Raw genomic sequence first — 19,462 nt, 5'->3', positions numbered from 1 at the left:
GAACATGAGCCAGGATGTTCTGTGGCAGCTAGGAAGACCAACAGCGTTGTGGGTTGTTCTAACAGGAGCATAGCCAGTAGATGGAACAAAGTAATGATAATCCCACTCAACAGCTGAGAGACCATGTCTAGAATACTGTGACCGGTTTTGAGCACCTGGTATAGGAAAGACATAGATAAACTGAAGCAAGTTCAGCAGAGAGCCACCAGGACAAGTAGGGGGCTGAAGGAAAGGCAGCTGATACTGGGCTTGTTCAGCCTGGAGAAGGCTTCAGGACAGGAGGGGCCTACCTGGCTGCCTGCCAGTGCTTCTGTGGAGGTCATCAAGAAGTATCCAGGCCCTTCAGAGTGGTGATGCATGGTGGGAGGAACAAGCAAAAGCTGAATTGAGAAAGATTCTGACTACATATAAAGAAAAGCTTTTTCATCCTGAGGACAGGCAGGCAGGGGAACAGGTTGCCAAGAGGTGATGAGCAGTGTCCGTCCTCAGGGCTGTTCAAGGCTAACATCGATAAAGCCCTGAGTAAGCTTGTCTGTCCTCCTGGGTGACAGGACCTTGGGTGACCTTGCTTTGAGCAGGAGGTTGATCTAGAGACCTCTTCAGGTCCCTTCCAGTCTTAATTACCCCACAGTTTACAGTTGTTGACTAAGTGTAGCGTTATGTACGCTGTAGCTTTGGGGGGGGGGGCTTCCCCTGGTGGAAGGAAATGTCATTCCTCCATTGCTTCATGCATTTGGAGAAGGAGGTTCTGTACAGACCTTGTAACCAGAAGCTGCAGCAAGCCCATGCTCTTTTAATGTGCCCTTCAGACTCCACACACAGCTCCACCTCCTGGCCTAAATACAAAGATTATGCTTACTTGGTGGTGAGAATCTGTCAAGGTGTGTGCTAATTAAATGAATATATGATAATTTATTTGGTATGGATTTGAAGTGACATCACAGCCCTTGATCTTACAATCTACCTTCAGAAGAAAATGGGGTAAGCCACCATTTTAGGCACACCAAAGCAGTTGTTGTGGCAGATGTAGGATTGCATAGGAGTCCTCAGAGGAAGCAAGTGTCATCTAAAAATGGCTTTAATGATGGCACCATTTTAAAAGGCCTTTTAATAAGTGTCCTGCAGAATCAGGTTTCATTTACAAATGCAGTTATTGGGTTAGAGGTAATATCTATAAAGTGCACCTTAATACTGGATTAAAGATAGGCAGGTAAGGCTCATTGAGACTACAGGTTGGTTTGGGGGTTGGGTTTTTTTTTTTGTTTGGTTTTTTTTTTTTTTTTTTTTTTTTAGAGGCTTCCATTTGTTCATGAATAAGAGCTATTCTCTTAACTCAGATAAAGTGTATCTTTCATATGAGGAGAGGCTGGGAATGAAAATGAGGGAGCCACACTTTTCTTAGGACAGAAGGCAGTAGGCACAGATTGAAACATGGAATTCCATGTGAACACAAGGAAACTTTTTTAACATGAGTGTGGTCAAACAGATTGCCCAGAGAGGTTTTAGAATCTCCATTCATGGAGATAATTCAGTACCTGAATGGACAAGATCCAGAGCAATCAATTCTAGCTGCCCCTACTTGAGCAGGATGGTTGGACAAAATGATCTTGAGATATCCCTTCCAATCTAATATAGTTCTGTGATGCTGTGAAATTTCTACTGACATGTCACTCTTGTTTTCTCTCATGTCTCTTGTAGGTGGTGGATTCCCAGCTGGCTTGCATGATGAATGAGAACAGCATAGATTACATATCTCGTTTTAATGACCTTGCCCAGGAACTCTCAATACCTGAGCCAACTCGCAGGGAAATTCTGTTTGATGGTGGTCCCCCAATTGGGGATCTCTCACAGTGAGTGTGTAAAACCAGCAGGCTGGTGTAGACTGTTCAGCTAATGTTGGAGCTTGCAGCGCTGGATCATGGCAAGGGCAGGTTGTAGAGAAGCAGCTGAGGTTCAGTTGTTCCTGTTTTGCATGCTTCTTGCAAACAGAAGCATTGTCTTCAGAAGTGTGAGGAAGTACTTGCAAGTCCTAGAATGTGCAATATATTGGGAACAACAAAACATGGAATAGTATTACAGGAAATGGTGTGTCCCCTGCACCAGTGGTACAAGATGGCAGCTTTATGGGACGGTCCTAGACTTGTACTTCGGGATGGCCTAAGCAAGAAGCTCAAGCAGGGAATGGCATTGCCAGAAGCTCCCCTACATGAATTATTTTTTGTGTTGTACTCAAAATACCATGATTTGGGATCCACGTTGAAGCTGTGGAGGATGGAGGGTGGGAGTGGGGATGGGAAACATTTTGCATCTTGACATGTCCTAGTTGGCGCTCTTTTTGTCAATCAGTCAAACTGAAGTTTCTTGCACTCTCTTCAAAGGAGCTGCAACTCTACAGTGCTTCTTTTTTATAGAGCAAGTCTCTTTCTTTGGCTGTGTTTTGTTGTTGACCATTCCAGCAGGGGCACATACCTGCTTTCTTGGTTTTTAGGGGAGTTCTGGTTCACCCTTCTCCCAGACTGCATTGGATCCTTGGGGAGTTTTCTCTTTTTAAACCCTGTCACGTGTCACAGTCATCATCATCCCTACTGCACTCATGTTTCCCACCTTTGAGATTCTTCATCCCATTGCACAGTTCATCCCATGAGTGGGAGGGTGCTTTCTTGCTTTCCCTGAAGAACAGTTGCTTTTTCAGTCAGGAAACACTGCAAAAGAGCCTAGTGGAATCACTATGAAAGCTTTGTCGTAATTAGTCTTGGCTTTGCTGGAAACCTTTATAGATTGCCATCTTTCTTCACAAAAACTGAGGATTTACTCAGGAGAGGAAATAGGAGAGAATATTATAATATATAGAAACACATAACATGTTAACGCTAAAGTTGTTGAGAACTGTTTGTGTCTTGAAGAGGAGGGGAGTTAGTTTGAGCTTAGTCTCTTAGTATTTCCTTATTTTCTCCTTGTTCTGTGAATTCCAGATGCTCTGTAGTACCTCAGGGCATCATTTTTCACTATGGTCACTCCCAGGCACTAGTGGATCTGGTACTCCCTCTACTGAATCCCTATGCATTCAAGGTTTTAATATTGGAAAGACCCAGATCCTGATATGAGTGAGTTCAAAGGAATGTGAAGTTACTTTCTTGAGAGCTGGTTTTCCATCAATTCTACCTTGATAACTCAGGAGACTTTTCCTATTTCCTTTCCTACCAGTCGTGAGACATAATACCTTTATTGCACCCCTTTTTTAAGCACTTGTCTGCTTCTCCAGTAAGAGGATGTTTCTTGGCTATTTTAAGTAGCTCTGAACTGATCCAAGGGGCTAGTCCTATATAAACCTCAACTTTATATTATTAATAAATAAACAAAACTTCTCCATCTCATAGGCTATTATCAGGGGTTCATTTTCCCAACTTGCACTATACTTGGTGGATGTAGTTCTAATTTGCCTTTAGCTACTTTTACAAGGCATTTGGCTGGGAGTTTCTTCTTGTAACCCTGCTCACAATGCACTGATTGTATTTGCTGTTTTCCCAGTCACTTCATCCTGCTTTATGTCAATTATTTTTAACCACTCTGTAGTTTGCCTTACGCTTTCTGTCACTAAGAGAAAATGTAACATGCTTTTTGATGCACCTTTTGTGTGGCCCAGAGCAACGTTCCTGATTTCACTCAAAAAGTAGTGATGTTTGGATGACATTCCAGGACCCCGGGTGTCAGGTTGCTGCATTTTCCTCTTTGGCATAGGAACCATACAGATGTGCAAAACCAGCATTAGAACAACTGGATGTGCCCAGCAGGGAGGCAGACCTGTATTACTAGCAAGGAAACAATCATGACTAGAAGAATGGAGAGTTTCCTGCCTGTGGGCTAACTTCCTATTCTGACCACATGTCATGTGGTATATGAAGTCCGGGCATTATTTCTCTTTCATTATTCTTTTAGAGCCTTGTTTGAGAATTCTGGTGAAATTATCAGGAAATCATGTAAACCTAGAATATAAAAGGTTGAAGGCTGTCAGAAAAATGAATGCTGGGGACTGTATCGTTCTGAGCATTGACCCTTGGTATGGAGAGGATACCTGTGGATCTCAAGAGTCACTCCCTCTAAAACTTTGAAGTTTTACTTTGAGTTGAGCTGTATTTTGGTGTAGTCTTTCCCAGATTGTTTCCTCTTGGGTTTGGCTTCTTGCATTAGTAATGCTGATTATCCTGTATGCTGTACCTCCAAAAATCCTTTGGACTTGCAGGACAAAAGCAGAGGGCTCCTCCTGTGGCTGTGGATTACAGGACATGCAGGAGATGTGATTCATTCTAATCAAGTACTGTATAAAAGAACAAACCTGAACTCTTAAACTTCTAAATACGGAAAGACCAGCCTGGTGATCTCTGGTGTGTTTAGGTGGCTTGGCAAATGTTTTGACTTTACCCTTGCTGGTAATGGAGTGGATGTGATGCTAGGTTTGACTCCTTGGTTGCCTAGAACAAGTGCCGGTGTTGCTGCAACAGCATGGCAGAGCACCAGGATCCGTGACTCGTTGACATACAGGGACCTGTCATACTGCACTTCCTCAGCCCATTCCATTCCCATAAGGGAATAATAGAATAGCAGAATGAAGTCAGCAGAGTGGCTATTCCTAATGGTGCCATGAGATCAGAAAACTTGAATGTTCTGAATGTTTGCAAGTAGACTTGGACCACCAAGTAATAACAAAGTGGAAATGACAGAGGTCAGTTCAGCACTCAGAATTTTGTTGTTAGAAATGTTTGGCATCACCCTCTTGAAAGTTGTCATTATGAAACAAAATTTGATTTCAGAGCTGTAACACTTTGCAAGCTCCAGTTTAGTAACAAAGCCCTTTCAGGACAAGTCTTACCAGGGAAAAATACTTGAAAATAACATAGATCATTGTGGTGATGTTGAATCGATGCAGAATTTGTTGTCCCTATTACGTGAAAGGTCACTTGAACACACCTCTGAATGCACCAGCTTTAGATTTTAGGTGGATGTGCTTTACAATTCTAATCATCAACAGTTTGTGCCCGAGGCTGCTAAGCGAAAAATTAGTGGGTTGGGGTGTGTACACACACTCACACACATATGCACGCACACATATATGCATGCTTGTCTGTGTGTGTATATTTATTTTTTGTAAAACACAGAACTTTCTCATTTGTACTTATTTAGCTTCCCCAACAGAAGCAGTAAGATCCCTTTATGTAACAATGCCAGCCCGTCCCGCACACATTCTGGCAGGTTACACTGCCCCATACACAGAATGGGTTTTGATGTAAATGTGACTTTGTCAGCTTAACAGCTCCTTGGAGCACTGCAGGGTGGTTGGAGAAGACAAATGGACACTAACAACCTCCATTATCAATTGCTCTGGGCTCTCCCCGTGTGACTATATGTAATAAGGAAGTTCTGAGTCGTTCAGCAAGGTGAATGGTGCAAAAATTCAGAGTTTGTTGCCGTTGTGGTCTGGGTGACAAGCAGCACTACATCCTAGGAACTAGAGCTGCCCATGTGTACGATGAGTTTTCTGCTGGGTGTTGCATCCCGATTACCCCCGCAATTCATTTTGTCCTTTATCACTAAAGCTACTAAGCATAGGAATACTAACCGTTTTTAATACGGCCTTGTTAAGCCTTTTTTTGACACCTCTCTCTATTTAGAAATGGAATTAAGTGGATTGGATAAATCTAACCTATAAAGACATCTCATTTACTGACTCCGCAGGTCCCAGAGTGGAAGTTGAGTTGTATTTTGTTTTTTACAGTCAGACTTTGGATGCATTTATAAGGAAAGTACTGCACTTTTTTTTTTAACCTTTTCAAACCTTTGAATCTCTTAATTTCACAGCGATTTGTAAATGTTGACTAAGTGAAACCTTGGCAAGCACTACGGCAATAAGTTATCATTAATTACTGAAATGTGATAACTGCTTTAGAGCTTATGGTTCTGGCAGCAAAATGTAATGCTGTTTCTTTTAATAATAGTTAAGCCATATCATCTAAGGTTTCTGGCTTGTTTGAGGTGTGAATTTGTTTTATAGATTATAAATATACCTATATAGTGTATGTATAAAGCAGAATGCCTGTCCTTACTGGTTATTTTTTGTACCATATTGTAAATTATATTATTTATTCTTTACCAATTTTGGAAAAAGGTGTTTTTGTTATTTAATATAATATACAAAAGCTGTTAAACTTCCTTTGTTTAAGTTTCCAATTCAACTTGTAAAGCCGTTTTTATTCTTGTGCATAAATACATACTAATACTTGGTCTAACTTACGTCCAGTGTGGTACTTGCTGTTTATGCCCTGTCAGATGGTTTTTTTGTATCCATTTAACCTTTATTTACACACTAATGGCCAGGAAGAGGAGGGGGCTAAAAATTTGTCCTTAAGACCAAGCCTCCCAAGGTGAAAATGTGGTTTCAGTGAAATCAGACTTCCATTGACATGTCCCGTTGCAGGATTTTCATGTTTTTTACAGTGAGAGAAGGTCGAGGGGGGTTTTGTTGGGGCAGGGGGGTGGAGAGGGATGTTTGGATGTTTTTTTTTTTTTGTTTTTTTTTTTTTTTTTTTTTGGTTTACAGCTCCCATTCCCAGTAGTGTCTGCTGACTGTATCAGAAATGGGTCAAAACAGAGGGTTGCCTATCCTGCCTGTTGTGTCTTCATCCATGGCCACCAGGATGAACAAGGGGAAGGAGGAAAAAAAAATAACACACACCACCAAGCAGAAAGGTACAATAAAAATGGTATTGTACATCTTGGGACTGTTTTTTTGTTTGGGGTTGGTTTTGTTTTTTTTTTTTTTTTCCCTAGCATTTCTTTACTGTCAGAAAGACTTCTTCACCCTGAGGACAATCAGGAATAGGAACAGGTTGCCCAGGGAGGGTTGTGCGGTGTCTGCAGAGCTTCCCAAACCAACCGAACAAGGCACAGAGGAAGCTGGTCTGATCGAGCTTGCCCTGCTCAGGCTCAAGGCTCAAGTTTCCTTCCAAGCTGAATTATCCTGTGATCTGTGTCATTAACCAATTCCTTTTTTGTACACATTTAGGATTTTCATCTCTGCAATATCCGGTGGCAGCTTTAGTTCAATTTTGTGTTGAGAAAGTGCAAGAGCATTTGTAAACTAGATAAGAAATTAAGGTTTTTGTTGAGCTTTTAAAAATATTTTTATTAATAACATTCTTTACTACTTCCTTTTCCCTCCCAAGAGTGAGGACTCATCTCTACCATCTGCGTACTAAGAAAACTGCACTGTATGACTAAGCCTGCAGCTTCTCACCTCCACCATGCTGTAACAGAGGCTCACAGCTAAGAGACCTTATGTCAAAGCTGGTACTGAATCCTACCCTTTCTTTGCTCATGGATTATCTAATGCCCTTAATGATAAAAATTTAACACAGTGGAAACAAGGAATGAGTTGGAAGTAAAGAATGACTAGTAAAGCAAAACCTTGATTCTATGATTCTACCTCATTGGAAAAGACTTTTAAGCTCATCAAGTCCAACCATTCCCCAGCACTGCCAAGGCCACCACTAAACCATGTCTCCAAGGGCCTCAGCTACATGGTTTGTGAAACACTTCCAGGGATGGTGACTCCACCGCTGCCCTGGGCAGCCTGTTCCAATGCCTGACCACCCTTTGGGGAAGGGATTGTTCCTAATATCTAGTCTAAACCTCCCCTGGTGCAGCTTGAGGCTGTTTCCTCTTGTCTTAACACTTCTTCCTTGGGAGAAGAGACTAGCCGCCTCCTGGCTCCATCCTCCTTTCAGGTAGCTGTAGAGAGCGGTAAGGTCCCCCCTGAACCTTCTCTTCTCCAGACTAAACCCCGCCATGTCCCTCAGCCGTTCCTCATCACACTTGTGCTCCAGGCCTTTCACCAGCTCTGTTGCCCTTCTCTGGACCGGCTCCAGCACCTCAGTGTCTCTGTTGTAGTGAAGGGCCCAGAACTGAACACAGGATTTGAAGTGCAGCCTTACCAGTGATCACTGCCCTGGCCCTGCTGGCCACAGTTGTGTTTATACAGGCCAGGATGCCATTGGCCTTGGTTATCAGGGCACACACATGAAACAAAGCAAGATGTAGTTAAAGTATGTGGTTTTGGTGTGTTGTTTTGGGTGGTTTATTGGGTTGTGGTGATTTTTTTTTTTTTTTTTTTTTTTTTTTTTTAATCCTTCCATACTGGGCTGTGGAGCTGTAATTAAACCCTTCAGCTGAAAACTGAGCACCGTTGGTTGAGCAGGCACTGCAGCGTGACTGCAGCAGCGTCTCCCCGCCCGGGTCGTCTGACAGCTGGGAGCAGTTCATGGACAGCATCTCCCGGGACAGGGATTGCAGCGCTGGATGGTGAGGCTGGGATGGGCCGCCCTCTGCTCGGGCAGAGCGGGTGAGGGTCAGGGGCTCCTCGCACACACGGCGCTGAAGCCATCTGGTTAGAGCTGTGTCCGCGGTTGTCCCTCACGATGCTCTTCCTCCCTGTTTCGGCTCTGCCCGCGGGGCCCGGCTGCGCCGCTCAGGCACGGACCGGACCGGACCCCCTCAGCAGACACACCTCCGCCGCCTTCGCCCGCGGGGCAGAGCCGAGGTGCCCGCGGGGACGGCCGCACTGCAGCCCCGGCAGCGGCCGACAGCCCTACCCAGCCGCGCTCACCACTGCCCTTCCTGGCCTTTAAACCCCGTCCCGCCGCTCGCCCTTCGCCTCCTCCCAGCCAATGGCGCTGCAGTTCCGTGTGTTACGCCAGGCGTAGCCAATGGCAGGCAGACAGGAGGAACTACGGCGCGGGCCCTATTCAAGCTTCCCTTCCTCTTCGGGACTCACCGGACAGGCGGGATATCGAGAGGGCGGACTGCACTCGATAGGGCTGCTCGGCGTGATGGGCGGCTGGGGCAGCCAATGGTAGTGCAGGGCGGGCCTGCTGGCGCTACCTGCGGTGTGAGGGCAGTGCCGCACACGGAGCCCAGTCTGAGCCCGCCAGAGCCACCATGTTCCAGGGCCCCGAGGCCGACCCGGCCAAGCCGAGCTCCAGGTGCCGCAGCGGGGCAGCGCCGGCGGCGCGGGGTGACGGGAGGAGCGGGGAGAGCCCCGCGGCGGCGCGGAGCCCTGCGGCGGAACTTTGTTCGGGGCGCGGGGCGGGCTCCGGCTGAGGCGCGGCGCTGGCCGCGGGGTCGCGGCGCTGGGGGGCTGCGGGAGCGGGTCTCTGCCGAGGGGGCTGCTGGGCCGGCGCGTCCTCCCAGTCTCCGCCATCGCCGGTAGCTGGGGCCAGCGCAGGGCGGCGGCGCTCGCTTCGTGTCCGAGGGCCGCGCTGTGCCTCGATTTACCGGCCTGGGGCCGGGCGGGGATGACGCCGCCGCTGCCCTGGGTTCGGGGCCACGCGTGGGGCGGGCGGAGGAGCGGCAGGGCCCGTCCCGTGGGGCTGCGGCGCCCGGCCCGGCGGGAGCGGGGCTGGGCCTTGCCGGTCAGGGCTCTGGATCCTGAGCGTTCCGTGCGCCTTTGTACCTCCTCGGGCAAGGAGCGGAATCCGGTCACGCTCTGTCAAGCTTTGCGAGGATCCAGCGCAAACGCCGGCATGAGCAGGTGTGAGCTTGTTTTAGCCTTATGAAGCTGAGATCTATTGTTACACTTGGACGAGGGCACCTATCCTAATAACGTGGAGCTGGAGTGATTAATCCATCCGAGAGGTAATTGTGTGCTCGGAGGGGAAGGAAGGAAGTATTTCGAAATCGTGGAAGGGTGCTTTTAAGTCTGCCTTTTACTCCAGTCGCTCTAAGCTATGACCTGGTTTTAAAAGACTTCTGAGGATGCTCTGCCCTTACTCTGGTCTCTGAGAAGCTTCTGTTCTCATGGCAATTCTGAAACCACGTATAACTCATAAATTGGGTTGCTGGATAGGGTCTGGACTGCAGACCATGAGAACTGTTTAGCTGACGGCAAGTAAAGGTGGTCTTGTTCCAGCTTGTTCTCTGGCACTGTGGCTGTGGACAAGCTCCAGCAGTGCAGGCAGCAGCATCAACAGGTCCGGCACAGCACACGCTGCAGCACGGTGCGTTACTGGGCTCCATCAAGGGGTCTCTGAGATGATGACTATTGACACATGGCCTGTGCCAGCAAAAGCAAAAAGTACTCGGTTTAAGGATGCTTTTTCCAGAATTTATTCATTCCCTACTTAAAACTTCATTTGATGATAATGTAAATCCTCTCGCAGTTCTTGATGTGTACAAGTTTCTCTAATTAAAACTGAGCCTAACTCAAAATCCTTGCAGCAACCGCCAGCAGCTGAGGAAGTGGGGGAAAATAACTCTTCCTAATGTGAAAATCTTTGTGAGGCAATTACAAACAAATGCTTTGCATCTTGAGAGCTCCAAAATACAGCAGTATTACTGCTAGAAGTAAATGATGCTAAAAATATTTTAAATGAAAGCTTCCACTTAAATAATTGTATAGTGAGATGTTCCCTGTATCACTATACACATTAACTAGATCACTAGAGATGCAACTGGCTTGCTGAATCAGCTGCCTAGTTTTATTAAACTTTAATAATTATGCTTTGTATTGTTAAGGAAGTCTTGCTTTTCCAAAATAAAATGAGGAATTGCATGTTAAGAGCTGCTGTTGCTCCGAAAGCGAAGCAGGACAGAATTCTGTCATTCTACTGTTGGTGTACACTGTAAAGATGAATTGTTTTTATGTATCCTCAGTTCATCTAGTACATGAGCAGGTTCACAACTACTCCACAGAGCTGAAAATGTTACATGTAGCCATCTTAAAAATATACATGTGTTTGTTTGTATAGCCAGTGTCTTAAAGTAATGGATAGGTCTTGGCACCTCTTCTATAGATCAGCTGAAAGGTTTAATAAGGAAAGGGCATTCAAATCAAGTGTGTTAGAATGTAGGGGGTGGAAAAAAAAAGACCACAAGAGCTTATTAAAATTCTTCAAGCCTGCCAGAAGAGAACAAAGCAATTAGTAGAAGCTTTTAAATGTCCTGGGTAGGGTTCTTAATTTAGTTACTCCAGGTGAATTGACAGACTTCTGGTCTACTAGAGGGGAGGAGGAGAAGAGGCAGATTCAGATTGCCTAGAAAACAAAGGGTTTTTTTCAGTACTGTTTAAAAGAACAAAACAACACCTCCCCTTTTCCCTCTCCTCCCAAAGGAAGAAAGAGCTAACTTATCTGACTATAAGACACAAAAATATTTATGTAACCTGGCATAATACCAATATAAACTAAAATGACTGTAAAGTGTATGTTGGGTTTCCTGGTACTCTGTTGAGGCAGCTCGCACTGGCTTCTCAAGATCAGCAGCTGGGTTCCTGTGGGGGAGTTCGCGGGTTAAATCTGATTTTCTTGTTTGGTGTGGGAGAGCTGCACCTCTCAGTCTGACCAAGAACTGGGTGAGGTGGGAGTACACGGTCAGCCAGCAATGCTCCAGGGGCCACGCAGCAAGAAAGTGGCTTTGTGGTCTCCCTGGTTTTTGGCTGAAACGAAGGAGTGCAGAACTCTCTCCTCTGCTGTCAATAAGCTGGAAAACTTTGTTGCTGGCAGAAAAGGGCAGCCCTTATGCTGACTTCAGAGTGCCTTGTAAGTGCATCTCAAGTGATGCCTCTGACTTACTCATTGCAGAAGTAGGGTTTTCTTAGTATGTGTACTGAGCTGAACATGGGAGGGCAATGTAAGATTAATCAGTGTTGAATATTTTCTGATGCTTTATTAAATTTCTTAGCTGAATAATCAAGATCTTTAGCCCTAAAATGGGATTTCTCTAGGTTTTCTTTTGGCAATGAATCTTAAATCCAGTTGCAGGAAGGAGAAGTGATTTGATTGTTATGACTGATTGTTTTTCTTAAGCCAAAAAAAATCTGAATGTAGTAATTCTGTTATTCCTTCCTACACTTGTAGGAATGTCTTAAGAAAACAAGCATGGTAAATGGAGTGAATCTGTAGTGTAAGAAATGACATCTGCATGAACTATGTTTCCTTTCAATCTCTTTAATAGTATACTTAGAACTCAAGAAAGACCAGATGCATTTAAAATAGCTGAAAAGAATGGTTGAAGTCAGAAATTAATGATCTGAGGGATACTAGCAGAGCTGCTTTTTTAACTGGAGCTGCCTCCCAAACTCCTCTGGGTTTTGTGGGGTTTTTTGGTGGGTGGGTTGGTTGGTTGGTTGGGGTTTTTTTGTTCCTTTTCTTTCCATCTCCCAAATTTAAATGCTTGAACTGCCTCATTGTTTCTGGACCATTGTGAATGATCGAAATACATACTTTGCCTATGCAATGTCTGTTTTAATAGCAGTTTCAGATCTTATAAGGTATGTAGAAAGCAGATAGTATAGTGGATCTGTAGCCTATTGGACACAAAACTGTAAATAAACCTTGTGCTCAGATATGAATCTTACCTGTGCAGTGGACCAGACAATTGTCTTGTCTAGTGAAATTCTAGTTACTTCCTCAAGCTAAAGAGGTTCCTTAAATGCACACTTGTACTAAGGATTAAAATAGTGAAATGGGCCAGTAAAGACAGTCTCTGAGGCTGGTTCTGTCTTTATAAACTACTCCCAGACTGAAAGAGGAACTTTTTATTCCTTCCTCACAGAGACAATAGAACTGCTTTCTGCATCCTGAGATCCGAAATGCTGACAAAGCTCATTTTCTGGCAGGGCAGCCAAATATTTCTGCTTTTGGGAAATTAAATCTTAGAGTTAAACTGGAGTAGATCTTGTCTCCTAGAGGAACCTCTCTTTATGCTGGCAGATGTCTACCTGAAGAGGCTTGCTTCTGTCACAGACCTATGGAGGGGATGTGTTGTATTCATTCACTGACATTTGAATGGGATAAAGATCTTGCAATGTAGAATTGATTTCTTTGTGTAAAAGTAAAGGTTAGTTTAGGGCCCAGATCAAGCATTCAGATTATAAGGGGTATAATTTGGCTACTACTTTTGCACAGCTGCTAAGATTGTGGGTAATGGGTCAAGTAGACATAACTGTAAAGGTTATTTTTGATACTGAGGTATTCAGTGCTTTCCCAGGCTTTTTCTGTTAATTTTCCAATTAATTCCACTGATTCTATTCCCAGGTAGTGGTTCAGTTCCTTTTTAGGGCAGGACTTAAAGTCTGTTGAACAAGGAGTAGGTATTAACTGTGGACTTAGTACTTGAGGACAAGCATGACTATTTTCAAGAAGTCAGTTCATTTCTGTTGTAACCTCCAATGTCTGTGAGTGTCCGTTGAATATAGCTCAAGAGACTTTGCAGAGCTTTGGTTGTAATGGATTTGCATCTTGACCACAAAAAAATTGGCTCTTTGGCATCCCACCTTTCCATTCTAAACTCTACAGCAGTTAATATGACAACTGAGCAAGGTTGAGCATAGCTACTGAAATACTAACAAATTTTATTAGCTATGAAATGTCTGCTTTTATTTAAAAGTTGATGGGTTTGACTTGTAGTATAGATGCACAGTTGGTATGTGCAGTTTAGCAGAAAGTCTGATTCTGTAATGGGTATGTCTTCTCTTAATCCGTTCCTTCTGAACACCACAGGTAGCTCAGTCACTGCTTCTGGTGGCACTGTGATGACTATTCCAAGTCACTGTAGACAACAAAATGAGCAAGTTGACTGACTAGGAGGCTGGCAGTGTTTGTGCTGAACTTGAGTTAGAACAGCTCCTGAAAAGTGGATACTTCATGGATGTGGCCGAATTACCTGACGTAAATTCAAATCACAGTAGTTATTCATAACTACAAGTAAGAATGGGGACACAAAATATGTTAACTGCTGGAAATTCCAAGCAAACTTTTGTCACTTGCTTCTGTCATTCTGTACCACAGGGTATTGAAGCCCCCAGGAGGAGGGTCTAGTAACCTCTTCGGGAGTACAGAGGAAGTTTCTTCTTCAAGCAGGCCACACCGAATGGCATCCGATATCTTTGGAGCATCAGAACAGCCTCAAAACATTCCAAAAAGAACAAACCCTCCAGGTAAGAGCTGCTACCTCCTTCAGCATAGTTTGGCTCTGAATGGCAACTCAGAACTGGTTTCGTATTCCTAAAGTGAAATGCTGATCTATGTGCCTTTTTACGTTGAATTTTTACAAATTGAGGGGGCTTGAGCAATGAATCTATTCAGACTCCTGAAAATATGAATATTTCAGTCATCTGGTGTTCATAGATTTCTTAGCGCATCATCCAAGTCTGATTCTTTCAGAGTTGAGGTCTAGGAACTGATGAAAGGAAGCTGTTTCTATTCTAGAGCTGTGTTATCAGTTAGCTGCAGTGAGTACAGCTGTGAATCGGATCTGCTAGTGAACTCTTGTAACAAGGGATTTCAACTAGTATCTTCAGGCAAGCAGAAGTAAGTCTCCAGGCTGTAGGGTTCTAAAGGTCTAAAATTCTTATATCTTTTTTAATATAATGTGGTAAAACTAAGTTATCGAGGAAAAAATAATCTAACAACTGTCTTGCAGGAGGAAAAGAAAGCGGTATTTTTGAGGATTCTAGTTCTGCTCAGCCTCGTCCACGCATGAATCCACCTGGTGGGAAGACAAGCGATATCTTTGGGTCTCCTGTGTCTACCAGTGTTGTGCGAGCACACCCAAACAAGCCCAAGGTACTTGCGCTGCTTCTTTTGCTGTCAAACCAAGGAGCTTGTGCATCAGCCCTGTCACAGTGCAGTGCCTGTATTCAATTTAAGCAGACAGACCTGAACTATACATAGGGCAACATCAAGTTAGGGAGTTATTCCCGAAGTCTCTTTGGTAGCTTGTTGTCTTTGATACATCAGATCTCAGCATGCTCTGCAGTTTGCAGTAAAGCTATTCATTAGACTGTGGATGTGTTCACACCAGTGAGCTGCAGTCATAAATCTTCACACGGATTTAAAGATGAGATGTGTAATAGTTGGAGAGACTTGTAGTTATGACCAAATCTGGTTTCTAGAAAAGGAGGATACATTGCCAATACTTGCCAATTAGTTTATTTAAATGCTTTATTCAGATTTACAACCTGCTGCCTTACTCTAAGCAGATACTATTAAGTGAGTAGCTAGTATGTTGGCAGTGGTTTTGACATGTCAGCATGGAAACTGAACATCCCATGAAACACAGCTCACTGTGCTGAACAATTAGTAGCAGCCTCACTTTTCCTGGAGCCTTGACAAGAAAAGATGCACACTCTGGAGTAGATTTGGGTGGATTTGGGTCGTAAGAAAGGAGGGGAGGAAAAGAAAGACTAAAAGAGTGGGAGGTGGGTTTTGTCAGGAGTAGTGCTGGTGGTGTGGAAGGGGCTTGGCTTTGTTCCTCCGCATCTCTGCTTTGGGCTGGTCTCTGGGGTTTTTTTAGTTGCTTTTTAAAAACAGTGACATTTATTCATGTGAATTCCTGACTAAATGGAAGACAACACTTTGGAAATTCCTATGTCTTTAATTAGAGCATGGGAATTGTGGGAAATACTGGGATGGAAAGGAGACAGCATATTTCATGGGTGGGAAAACATGCAAGCTTTTCTGAAGCGTTGCTGGGTATTTCCAACAGTCAGTTGGGATTGTCGGAGGCACGACCTGGCTGTTGGGTGCTGCGGACACTTGCTGAAGACAGTGACTGCTGCATGTACACTGGGTGCTCAAGGGCTGTAGTTGTGAACACCAGCTTTTCCTGGGTGGCAGTGAGTGCTTGACACAAATGGTAATTCCAGACTTTTGGACTGAACTGTTTATCAGAGACAAAGCTTTAAACCCCTGATGAACTAATGTAGTGTCTTCATCTGGGTTTCAGTGAATTGTGTGGGATGTGCACCTTGGCAGGAGTTATCGTCTACCACTGCTTTTGGGGTTATGTAGCGGTGGAGGGGACGAAGGGCAGCACACAGTGTCTGCAGCTGTTGGCTTTTACCTTGCTAAAGGTATAAACTTAGATCAGAAACAAAGCAAAACCTTGTGAAGGATTTTGTGGCAGACGCTGTTTGAGAATAATAATATTCTAAGATAGTTTTTGATTTCTTTGCAGGATCACATTGTCTTGAAAGAAGATGAAACACCAAAGAAGCTTGAAGGTCAGCAAGAGAAATTCCTTTCTTTTGGAGAAGTTAAGCTCTGAGGAATAGTTTCTTATGCTGCTTCTTAAAAACATGACACTAAGGCTGGTATTTAGGTTAATATTAACTGAGACATTTTCTTTCTGTTAGACAGAGATTTAATCACTTGTCTCAGGGAAATGGTTCTCCTCCATTGATGAGAATATACTTTGCTTTATGCCGTGTGTGTATATAGATATACATGGAATCTGTAGATATAGAAACACATCCTGTCAGATCGTTTCCTTCTCCCTTGCCATCTCCTTCAAGTGTGCAATCTTGGCTGCCTGTAGTTGTAAAGAACAAATAGCTGACTGAAAAAATGTGTTATTGCTTAGCTGGTGGTTGTTGAAGAATGATGGGAATGCTGCTTTCAAGTTCTGCATGAAAGGATCGATTGGTGCTTTGCATCTCTTAATTGTGTGAAACTGCCAAAACAGTTCTGTAGGTGCATTGCTCAGCTGACGTATCCTTGTTAGAAAGATGGCTGAAGGAAGAGAGGAATTGTTGTGAAAAGCTAAATCCTTCCTCAGCACCTGTTTCCTTCAAGAAAAATGAACAGGTGTAGAAACATTGGTGTGCTGTGGATGGGAGACATGGGGAACAGTGCAGCCTGACAGATGAGTGCACTTTGTGCACTGCACAATAGCAACAGCCAATTGATCTAATGCCTTTTCTTTTTATTCAGCTACAGAAAATATCAAACCACAGCTGGAAGATGGAGGCGAGAGAAAAGACGTGGGCAAAGAGGAGCGATGCTCGGAGCCAGAGCCGAAGTTAGACAATCACGAGCCCCGGTTAGGGCCGAGGCCGCGCTCACACAACAAGGTCCTCAATCCGCCGGGGGGGAAGTCCAGTATCGCGTTCTATTAGTCATCTGTTCCCTGTCACTAACGGAGGCTGTGCAGAAATGCTTGTCTGTGGTTGCAAGGTCAGTTTATGGACTGTTGTTTGTGGATAGGTCATTAGACAGATGATTGAGGTTCATGCTGAAGTGTGTAAGGGTGTTAACCTGATGATTTGGGGAGGGAGGGTTGGGGAGGGAAAGGGTGCCCAGTGGGAGATGTGAGCATTGGCCTGCCTGGGTGGGTAGCGGGGGGGACATTAGTGTAACTTTGTGGAAGATCAGTGCTACTTGTGGTGAGTTCATCAGACTGAGGTTCTCAGCTAGCCAGTGGCTCAGGATGCTCTCGTGGAGTCAGGTGCATCCATACAGTCAACATGTAAAATATGGTGAATGGTGAGGACCCAGAGACCACCCCAGACACCTTCTGCAGCAGGCGGGTAGGCTGTGCCTCCCCCTGGGGCACAGGATGCAGCCTCACACGGGAGCTGGTAGCAGTCACTTGAATGTGAATACATTCCACTGGAACTATGGTGCTGTGGGTTTGAGTGTCTTCAGTCTTCGGTTCTTTTTCTCCTTTCTTGCCTTGCAGCACATGATTGCTGATACAAGGCCAACACATGCTGAAAGTTTCTTTTATACTCATGAACCATCATAGGTTAATAAATACAGTGGTCTTCCCCTCCCCAGAGTATTCAGGCCTTTCTGATGCCTTCAGTAATCTGATTACTACGACTAGCTCTTGAACAGTGATGGCATCAGTCTGACACACTGCTCCATGAAGGTGCTTCTAGAAGACTTTTATTTCAAGTGTCCTGGTTGAGTGCTTGCACATTTTCTGGTAAAGATGTGGCTGCAAACAATAGCTTTATGGTGCTCTTTGAACAGAAGCTACTTAAAGTGTACAATTACCACAGAGAGTGTCTGATAGTGTCCAGCCACTAGCTCTGACCCAACCAGTGTAGAATTGCCTCAGCTTCTGCACAGGTTTTTCCTTTGTACCCTGCAGAAACCAGGACTGGTTCTGCTGGCTTTACCACAGCATGTTCGTTTGTCTGTGCTGATTGTGTTAGTGACTCTCTTGTCTTTGGTCAGCCTTACTTTTGCCTTCGACTGCCTCAGATTTTTGTTAGTAAGGTTGGGAGAAGTACATGGATTCTCCCAAACCAGGGCTGTAGTTGTTGTGAGACATGCTGTAGACTATGCTAGTTGGAGAAACAAAGACTAGTGATACCAACTTTTGGTTGTGCTGGCTCTTAAATCATGTTTGGAAGATGTGCGTGTTCTGAGCAAACATGCTTTGGGGAGGGTAGCTCCCATCATTTGTTCTCTGAATGAACTTTCTGATCATATCCAGAGCTTTCTATCATATCCAGAGATATGATATGAGCTATCATATCTAGAGCTACTGTTAACATGAGGTGCTTACTATTCAATGGATTTCATAGTGACTTTTTACATTTGACATATTGAAACAGGCGTCGTTCAGGTTCACCAAATAACACATGGCCTTACCTGCCTCTATCTGCTGCTGTTCTAGCCCAGGTTCCCTGGGGACTGGCTCTGCGATGGGGGCTAAAACACTCTGTGATGATGGTGCTTGGCTGAGGGCTCAGTCCAGTTGATGTCAGCTGTGGTGGATGTCTGCATGAAGACTTAGTCCCTTTCCAGATAGTGGAAGTGAAATACATGGGATGTGCTAAGAGTAGAAATAGCCATAAAAAGCTGGGATCTCAGTGTCTTTGTACGTTTCAGATAGGTTTGGAGCTCCCTGTCATTTGCCCTCCTGGGAAAACAGGAGGAAAAGAGTGGTTCTAACTGCAACCCTGGAATGGACTTCTGTTAGTTCCATATATGTCTTTCCTAGCAGCAATGCTTGAGTCTGTGCTGGCTAGCCTCTGGCTGAGTCTGAGCCATCCATTTCAGCTCCTTCATCTAGTACTTGACAGGGTTTAGGAGGCCACCATGTGGAAAAGTCAACCAGAGGCTGCTTTCTGCACTGAAGGGGCTGGTGTAATTGACATCGACTGTAGCACCAAGCTTAGGCTTGGCATCTTCTTATACCTGCTGTGCATTGGCTGCAGTGCCTGTCTTTTAAACAGAAACTTCCAACTAGGCCTTAAATTAGTTAATCTAGGTTAATTTTCTTGCATTGCTTTCTTTGGAATCTAAACCATGTTTTTAACTCATCAAATAGGATTGATAAGAGCAATTTTCCCGGGACGGAGGGGGATTGGAAATCAAATGATGAATAATGCAATTGTCAATAAACCTCTGTATTTTGTTACTTCACTGTGTGCTGCAGATGTCTGCTTTTATACACCAGTCAGTTCCTAGGTCAGCGTAGATACACCGGTGAGTTTTGTTATCCCAATTGGGAAGATTGCACAGATATCTTCTGGCCTCTGCACTGGGAGTGTGCTTTGGAGATGGGGTGTCTGGCTCATAGGACAAGCACCTCTGATCCCTACAAGGGGGTGAGAGGGGACGGTAGCGCGCGCAGGCAGTTCAGGTCGGGGCCTTTTTGTGGGCACCATTCCAGGTGT

The 19,462-nt window shown here is 44.6% G+C and overlaps 2 protein-coding genes across 6 annotated transcripts in view; both read left to right on the top strand.

Annotated features, from left to right (window-relative positions):
- The window catches only part of CRAMP1 (cramped chromatin regulator homolog 1), a 46,657-nt gene extending 40,376 nt beyond the window's left edge, over positions 1-6,281 (top strand). For all 4 annotated transcript variants that reach the window (XM_030482822.1, XM_030482821.1, XM_030482820.1 and 1 more), the window contains exon 21: positions 1,699-6,281. In XM_030482822.1, coding sequence (XP_030338682.1) covers positions 1,699-1,854 — 156 coding nt within the window. In that variant the 3' untranslated portion in view covers positions 1,855-6,281. The remainder of the gene's footprint in view (positions 1-1,698) is intronic.
- Positions 6,282-8,813: 2,532 nt separating this feature from the next.
- JPT2 (Jupiter microtubule associated homolog 2) lies at positions 8,814-19,208 on the top strand. Of its 2 annotated transcripts, none has more exons than XM_030482825.1 (5): positions 8,814-9,032; positions 13,836-13,984; positions 14,470-14,612; positions 16,006-16,051; positions 16,761-19,208. In XM_030482825.1, the coding sequence occupies exons 1-5, from the start codon at positions 8,989-8,991 to the stop codon at positions 16,943-16,945; spliced, it is 567 nt and encodes a 188-aa protein (XP_030338685.1). In that variant the 5' UTR covers positions 8,814-8,988; the 3' UTR covers positions 16,946-19,208. The 2 variants fall into 2 exon arrangements, with proteins under 2 accessions (XP_030338685.1, XP_030338684.1); XM_030482824.1 differs by lacking the exon at positions 8,814-9,032 and adding an exon at positions 9,257-9,580.
- The last annotated feature ends 254 nt before the right edge of the window (positions 19,209-19,462 follow it).

The sequence above is a fragment of the Strigops habroptila genome, chromosome 4, assembly GCF_004027225.2.
Source record: "Strigops habroptila isolate Jane chromosome 4, bStrHab1.2.pri, whole genome shotgun sequence".
Lineage (NCBI taxonomy): Eukaryota > Metazoa > Chordata > Aves > Psittaciformes > Psittacidae > Strigops > Strigops habroptila.
The sequence above is the reverse complement of the archived record's forward strand: the minus strand, read 5'-3'. Positions and strand labels throughout refer to the sequence as shown.